Source organism: Botrytis porri (genome assembly GCF_014898465.1).
Source record: "Botrytis porri strain MUCL 3234 chromosome Unknown BPOR_014, whole genome shotgun sequence".
NCBI lineage: Eukaryota > Fungi > Ascomycota > Leotiomycetes > Helotiales > Sclerotiniaceae > Botrytis > Botrytis porri.
Genome location: NW_024066088.1, coordinates 45,742 through 54,784, shown reverse-complemented (window position 1 = coordinate 54,784; position 9,043 = coordinate 45,742). Strand labels below are relative to the sequence as shown.

The 9,043-nt window shown below is 37.2% G+C and overlaps 1 protein-coding gene across 1 annotated transcript; it reads right to left on the bottom strand.

The window, feature by feature from the left end:
• Positions 1–2,283: 2,283 nt before the first annotated feature.
• On the bottom strand, positions 2,284–5,269 carry EAF01_009409 (uncharacterized protein). Its single transcript, XM_038917665.1, has 7 exons — positions 5,048–5,269; positions 4,695–4,806; positions 4,619–4,642; positions 4,266–4,512; positions 4,046–4,195; positions 3,576–3,938; positions 2,284–3,480 (listed from the first exon to the last, which is right to left on the bottom strand). Exons 2-7 carry the CDS (start codon positions 4,730–4,732, stop codon positions 3,367–3,369), a joined length of 936 nt encoding a protein of 311 aa, XP_038766474.1. The 5' UTR covers positions 4,733–4,806; positions 5,048–5,269; the 3' UTR covers positions 2,284–3,366.
• Between the last annotated feature and the right edge of the window lie 3,774 nt (positions 5,270–9,043).

Genomic DNA, 9,043 nt, shown 5'->3' with positions numbered 1-9,043 from the left:
TATTTTTATCAAATTTTAATTTCAAACTCTAATATTTTTAAAAAATATATTAAATAATAATGACTAATCAAAGCTTATTTAGCTAGATTTATTTCCAAAATTTATATCAAATTCGAAAAAAAGTATTTAATATTTTAATTTTGTTTAAAAATGTAATATTCCTATAGAAAAAGTAAGCAAGTAAAGAAATTGTTTTAATATATTCAAGATTTCAGTATATCTTAGTCTAGTATAGTTAAGTTCTATTATACCTATCTCTCCCTCTCTTAAATTAAAGTATTTAATCGAGCGAGAGAATAAAACCACCTAAGCTGATACGCTATACTATAATATACTAAATTATAATCATTACATTCTCAATATACATGATATAAGATAAATTACTACGAAAATGTTTCGATTTTGATTTATATCTTATTATTTTACTCTGTATTCTAAAATACAGTTAATAAGTCGAGTACTCTACTTTTGAGCTACTTTTTATATCAAAAATGGAATTTTTAACTTTCTTATTTATGAATAGAATTTATTGAAAATTTATATATATATATAATTTAGATGATTTTTAGCTTATTTTGAAATTTTGAAATTTTTAGAATTTTTCTCTATTGAGATTTAGAGCTTCAAAATATCGATTTCTAAATTTGTATAGGAATTATATACAAATTTGAAACTTTTATAAAATCTTTAATAACTTTTTAATAAAAATTGCTAAAAATAAACTATAAAGTTTTATTATAAATTTATAGTATATTTATTTTGAAAGATTAAAAAAATAGAAAACTTTCTATAAATAAATATTTAGAAAGATATTCTTAAAATTATAGAAATTATTTATACTACTCTAAACTCATTATATACTTTATCTCTATATCTGTTAATTTTTTTTAATTTTTTTTAGAATTTTTATATAGATTTAATTTTGAAACTTTTAAAAAGATATACAGTTTTCTTTTAATAATTGTTATTAAAAAGTTATTAAAGGTTTTATAAAAGTTTTAAATTTGTATATGATTCTTATATAAATTAAAAAATCGATATTTTGAAGCTTTAGATTTCAATACAAAAAAGTCCTAAAAATCTAAAAATTTCAGAATAGATTTAAAACAATCTGAATTATATATATATCAATTTTCAATAAATTTAATTCATAAATAAGAAAGTTAAAAATTTCATTTTTTGAGATTTTTAATAGTAAAGAGTGGCTCAAAACAGGGATGGTCCGAAAGTAGGGTACTCGACTTATACTAGGGGCCTGCGAGCCCTCGGACTCCTTACTTTTCGAGAAAATATTATTTAATAATTTTTATTATTATAAATTTTTAAATATAATTTTGAATAGTAGTTATATTAGGAGCTTGTAGGCGAAAGTCGATTTACCTCCTTTTAACTTCTTTAATCCTTTTAACTTCTTTAATCCTTTTAATGTTTAATATAATAATAATAATAATAATAATAATAATAATAAATTCCTAGTTTAACTAAGTTAAGCAATATTAAGGTATAGATGTATTTATATATATATGTATTTATATATAGTATATGTTATATATAGTATATGTTATATATAGTATATGTTATATATATATTATTATTAATATTAAGAAAATCTTTAATTCGCTTTAAAACATTACATATAAACTTCAATTCTCTATATAGATTTTATATTTGAAATCAGAATTAAAAAATTATATTATTTAAAAGCTCTTAATCTACTTTATATAGTTATTACTTTTTTAATTCTTTATTTAATTTAATTAAGATAGTTTCTAAGAAAAACGATCTATTGAAAAAGACGATTAGATATTATATTATATTATAATACTAATAAAATCGAAATTCATTTTAATCAATGAGATCGCTTGAATTAAGTCTTACTAAGTAAGAGTTCTCATTTTTCGTATATATATAGTACTATAGTTCTTATAATAGTAAGATTATTAAGAAGGTAAACCTCTAATAATAAAAGATTAATATGTTAAATGTTAAAAAATATAAACTAAATAATCTTATATAACTTTATACTATTAATATGTATATATAAATCAAAAGATTATTAAAATTTAAAAGCATAATATCAAAAATAATTGATTTAATAATAAGGACTAAATGATTTATAGTTGAATCTAAAATCCGGGGAAATCCCGGGCGGCCATTATCTGTGCCCTAGTACTATAACATTTAGTATCTCGATCTAACATCTAATAAGCAACATCTACAGCCACTACTCAATTCATACACTACACTCATTAACCAACCACATTCTTCCAACTCTTATTTCATCCATATCACCCATCTCATCTACCTAGTATCTCACTTTCATCCTCATCTTCGTTCTCAAACTCACTCCTATAACTCAAATACCCCCACTTTCCATTGCCATTACCATTACATCTCCTATTACATCTCATCTCATCTTTTTCATCCCATCCCGTCCTCTCCCCTCTTCCACATATCTTCCCCCATCTCCCAATCCCCCAATAAACCCATCATTACCTCTTCAAACAGAAACATAAACAAAATCCCAGCCACCAACCTACCACACACACAAATATATCCAAACGGATAATCCTCCCTCTCCCTCTCCCTCTCCCTCTCTTCTCCAATACCACACCACATTACCATTGAAAAGGCGCATTAATTGCATAGCCATTCACCAGTCACCCTTCCTCACTATATTCCAACCACTCTAGCATCTACCTACCTAACAACCTACCTAACTTATAAACCTCCCAACTGAAGCCCCTCTATAGAAGCTAGCCAGACTATTCTGATAGTGCAGTGATACTCCCATGAACTATCGAATAGGAGGTGATAAGTCTACATTACTCATTAATATGAATCCCCAGAAGGATGAAATGTAAAACGGCCTTTGGACTCATCCTTGAGAAATCAAACTGCAAAATGATCTTTTCCACAAAGTTCAATGAATATGGGATCTCAAAACACCAAGGTCTAGGAGAGCTTCTACAACGAACAGAACATACAACAGCACATCACTAATAATACTTCATCTGTAAATAAAACGTTTGTGTTAACTATCTACAGCAACGCATCGTTAATGAAGCTGGTTTGCCAGCATCTCCAGTCGAATCCAAGGCAGAGCCATGAAACCACCGCATGCCGTGAACGGAGCTCGAGAGAAACGCCAACGTTAATAGAGTTCAGAGAAGAATGGAAAAGCTATTACTAATTCGTGGAAAAGAAAAGTGTTTTGATAGAAAGTCGCTCACTCATTCCAGAAGCCTTAAATAAATAAAATCCATAAAGTCGTTGCAAACGTTCAATTCTCCGCAGGAAAACATGGTGCCCGGGGGAGCAACCAATGGAATGAGCAGGCTTCGAACCTTCCCATAGTCATTCCATTCACATTTCGTCATCGCTCGAGTCGTAGACCGATCTGTGGTAAACCTCATTCGATTCTGGAGCCCATGCAGTGACAGCACCTGGATTGGCTGGCTGTGCAGTACGACTGCCGATCTGAAAGTAAAAGTTTCATTAGCATATTTGATAGAAATACAAAATAAGTGATAGAGCTGAATGAGTGAAATTAACATTCATATCAAGAGACTTACAGGCTTAGCCCAACCAGTGGATGGGTTAACAACCACGCGAGGAGCTCTGGCGGCACCCCTGGCAACAGAAGTCGCGCTGAGTGCGCCAGCAGTCGAAGTAGCACGAGAGGTCAAAGACATTGCCTTTTCTTGAGAATGACGTACTCCACTGGCATCATATGCATTGTAATGTATGGAAGGACCTGCACGACGTCTTGAGTCTCGAGTAGACCATACATCCGAACTAGTTGGCAGATCCGCTGTACGAGCACCTTCATAGGCGTTGCTCATAGATGATTGTGAGCGGTTCTCAATTTGACTGCCAGCAGCTGCTCGTAGATGTGGTGCAAGCTGGGAACCGTTTGGAGTGTTGCCAAGGGACAACTGTGAAACGTTGATCAGTAAGCAGTAAACTACTTCAGGGCTCGATTATCACCCTCTGAATGAACGAAGTCATCTGGTACAATGGAATGAGGGCAGAAAGTACTTACACTCGCCATGCTCGCAGCATAAGAAGAACCTGTTGTGAGCTCAGGCGCATCACTGGTCATATCAAGTAGCTCTAGCTCGGTGCCAGGAGCAGGTGTAGTATTGACCTCTGGATGATGGCCTTCCTTCCATTGAACACATTCCATGCACCACTATAAACAACACGTTAGTCATTACACGCATGTAAAGTAGAAGCCAGTTGTGGAAATTTCGCATATTTACCCCGTTGCCCCTAGATCTTTGAGCCTTGCTAAACTGGTCCAAAGATTTCCACTTAGAGCATGGCCCCTCGCACTGGCGCTCCGAAGCTTGTCCGCCCTTGCAACCAAAGCATCGTAGAAGTGAGCCTATAGGGTCGAGTGTCATGCCCGGATTTCGAGCATACTGATTTGCGTATGAAGCAATCTCTTTCTTCGAAAAGCAATCCTTGGTTTTGTAGATATGGCAATGTCTGCATTTAAATCTGAATCTGTAGACAGTATTGTCAGCGAACTTCATGAAAGATAGCACGAAGAGAAGAATCATCTGTCGACTCATGCGTATTTGTTGTGCATAATGAGTATCGTTTGACTTACCCGACTGGAATAACGCCTGCGCGCCTACAAATCTTGATTAACTCAAACACACAGCAGAATTTATTGGAATACACACTCAGCAGCAGGAGCATAACGGTTGTTGCGGAATGACATCTCGAGTAGAAATTGACGAATTGATATGAGGAGGTTTGCTGTTAATCGTGGAAGATAATTGGAGTTGAGCTGTTCTATCAACAAATTAGAAAATCTGCATAGCGCCTGAGATTTGAGATTGTAATTTATAAACTTAGATCACTTTCCGGTTTTACTTCCAGGAAAAGTGAAGTACGGAAGAAGTTGTAAATTGGATCGAACGAGACAACCAATCTATCTGTGGAAAGCCAAAGGGACTGTGGAGGAATTTGGGTAATCTCAAAGCTCGAGATAAATATGAGATGGATGAATGCGTGGATATAGGTAGTTACTCACTTGTTATCGTAGGATAATTGCTGTATGGGCGCAACACGTCCCGTTGTGAATTGTGAAGTGAGATGAAACGATGCTGAAGGAAGGCTGCCTTGAAAGATCAGTTGAGAATCTGGAAATATGGCGCACGACTCGAGTGGTTAATCTTTAGTAAGTTGAGGCTCGTTCAAAGTATTAAAAGATGATTTTGAAGTTATGTTTTGAATTGGTATCAGTAGAAAAGGGAGTTTGGTGGAGGGAGGGATGTAGTTGCTTTTGGAAGAAGGTTGAGAGACGATAGGAAGATTTTTATAGCTGGTTGGCGTGTAGGCATCCAATCTATCTGTATCAAATAAGTGAATATGAGAAGAGGGGGAAGTGGTTTGGAAATAAGGAGGAGAATGAATACCAAGTTACCCCTCTCTCTCAAATGAACTTCAAAATCCAAACTGGAGGTACCTTTGAGTATTGCACCTTCCTTCTTCAACGAACACCCGTTCGATATCTGAATTTCATCTCTTGAAAAACCACTGTTTCGTTTGCTCGCTCGTTTGTTTGTTTACATCTGCTAGGCACCTAGAAGTGCCCATCATTTGGTTCATGCGCCAGCGGGAGCCTGCATCAAATCTAACTTGGAGCTTTATTCATGTTGAGATTTTGCTGCCAGCGTTTCTCATTCTGCGCGCCATAGTTCATACGCGCCATCTCATATTCTACACTTCTTCTTGAAGTCTTTCAATCTCCGCATTCAAGGTGTTTGTGTGATAGATGCAGTTTTTACATTTGTTTCCGTACAAATGATGTGATAACTATCAACATACACATGACTCTCGAATGGAGCCATCATGGGAACATATTCCATTTGATTATGATTTTACAACAATGGAACGATATCTGACATTTTGACATTTTGACATGTAGTCAATTTGTCACCATGAGAACACCACTCGAGATAGGTACCTGGGTACAACTAAACTGCAAAATACTACAGAGAAGTAGAAATGATATCATAAACAAGGGCTTGATTTCGCAAGTTACAAATGTGCACTTCCCTGCGAAGAACATTAATGCTGTCGAACGCCTCCCGCTCACGGATAACATGATGTTTAAAGGTCTTGCAGTCACTTGATTGCCAAATATCGCTACTAGCAATTCATCCTCGGCTTCATGGTACAGATTGGCGGACTCGGCCAGCGCTGGGTGCCCATGGCTGAAGAATGAGGTCTTCTCTCTACATCAAACCTTTTCCTTCATATATCGACTTACTATCAAGTTGTGTGCAGTCATTCGTCACTTGTTGAAGAATCATCATCGAATTTCATTATCTCACAGTCAGGGGCAACGTCCTTGTTCGACCTACACTTTGATCCTCCGCGATTGCAGAAGGATTACAGATCTTGGGAGCTCAAAATACTCGGTTGGTTCTAGTGCTGACTCTTGCATCTGATCTCATTCATTACACCAAATGGTTTCTTTTTTGAATGAGGCCGAACGAGATCGATGGAGCATTGGAGAGTCAGCTTTCATCTTGAATGCAGAACTTGTCATCAATGACCCAGCAGAGAAAAAGCGGTACAAAAACATTATGCTTCCCCCAGATTTTTCATCCTATATCACACCGCTCAGCTCGCATATGCAAGCAACCGTTAGACTTGCGCTATCCTTCCAGCCTCGAATGAGACCCGATAGTGTGGATTACGGACAGGGTGAAACGTGTCAATCAGGATCTTCAGCGGAAGAACAAGAAACTAGCCCATTACCAGATATGCGAGGATATAGAAGTCAGCATGGCTTCGAGATGCCCTTTTTGTTTTTTACTGCCATGACTCCATGAGGTCGTATCCTTCCTCTGGCATGATTATTTTTTGATCACGTTACATCAAAGAAGTCCGGTCACCGCAATCAATCATGCCAATTCATCCGTACCATCCTGCAGATGAGTTTTTATGGGATATGGATACAGGGGCATCATTCAGGGTCTATATCGACCAATATGATGATGGAAAGACTGTACAGTTTTCACAAGTTAAAACCTGACTCCCAGCCTCCCAGCCTCCTCGAACAAATTTTCAAGCAGAAAAGCGTGCCGGCCCTTCGATGGCTTTTGGAACCGTCGACAGCGGAAGCCGGGAGAGCTAAAATCGTAGACTCAGAAGACCACGTTTAGTGGGGAATGATACCCGAACCATACCCACAAGAGCGGGCAAGGATAAGGTAAGTTGATCGTAAGGACTAAGACAAAATGGGCTGTCAACTGTCACTTTGTCAAAGTCTGATAAAGGTTTTTAAAAATGGTAAAGAGAAGAAAGGGGCGCGCGTGGATGGTGTCACCGATGCCCATTGGGATGGGTATGCTTCGTATGGAAAGCTCCAGATCAACGGTAACTAGGTAGGTAAAAAAATATTCTTACGTGACGCACAATATCGATGTATCAAGTGAAGAATTGCAACGAAGGGGTTAAAATAAACATGATCCATTTGCAATCAGTAATTTTTTCATGAATCCATGATGTGCGCAGTCAGCTTCCGTCATGCTATTTGGGGGGAGTAAAACATCCCCACGCTGGATGCTCGGTTGAATTAGGTCACTGTATGTAATGGACTGCATACACAACATAGGGTGCACAAAACACCCCTAGATCATCTTGTCTTTCATTAGATAGTCTCTTTTTTGCCAAGGCCATAGCGGTATGAAAGTCCTAATTCTCTGAATCTTATCCAGTTAGGCATGTATACAACGAGCCTACTCTCGGACAGTCTTGCATTGATGGCACGAAACCCGATTTAACATGTATACGGAGTAGGGCATGGGATTATATGGAAGATTTATACACGGGGCGGCGAAACACGACTCACGAATGTTCCGTATGATAAATCATGAGATATATGAGTGGATTGGAGTGATGATTTATGACTGTACGCATTGTTTACCAATGGAGCAGGCATTAATATGAATCTTCCGACATTTCTTTTCTCCAATTCCCACTTGTTCTCCAAGGGTTACGGGATTTCCCCTATTTGTGCAGAAAAAACTCTAACAATAGGTAAGGTATTCCCGATCAACATTTGATCGAGCAAGTTGTGATATTTCTTTGACATGTGCTCGTCCTTGATTGTCACAGCCCCAAAGCTATGCTTAAATCCTATCTATCCTAAATATATTTCTAGAATAGCAACTGCAGAATCGGCAGTTGGTGAAGAGTGGCTTTGACGCAGAATGCAGCAGCGTATTTGAATGGCTGGTGATATAAATAACGATTTGTTTGGGACCTGTCATTGCAGTACTAGGGACGCTAAAATGAAGGGGCAGGTAAAGGGTACCCTAAATTAGGATTGTAGCATTTAGACTCTGGAGCAGGCAAAAAGAGGTTACGGCGAAATGAAATGAACGGTGATGGATAGATAACTAAATAAGTAAGTAAATAAAGATCTCATTTGATTTAGTATATATTGTGTAATCTGAAGTGAAGAGTAAAGCTGCATGACTCGAGGAGGCAGCTGCATATTTACCGTATTTGTCTGTACGATTGATCAAGGAATAAGCGTTGCTGCCGACTCAATAGAAGAACGGCTGCACTCCATAGAAGAACAGCTGCATTTTCCCTCTCACCTGTACCGTGTGAATGTATTTGATATCCCGCGGTATCGTGAAGTTCACTTTGTATGGAGGAGGATTAGCCTAGCCAGTATCATACAAAAGGTTAGATACGATATGCATTGACAATCCGAGGTTTGGGGGAAATATGGGAATGGAATCGGAATCAATCAATCAATCCAATCCAACCCAACCATCCACTTCTCGAAATGGGTAAGCTTTGATGCCATGGTGATAGATTCTGGGTTTGGAGGGATTTGGTCGATCTGTAATTACAGATGGTCTTGTGATAATGTGATATGATACCCAAGTATGAAGTGGGTTTGGTTGACTGGTTAACTTGCTGAATGGCTTCCAAATTCCAATTACTGTGCTGTGAGTCTGCGACGGTGGAGGATTCACTTGACTGGAAGTCTCTGAATTAG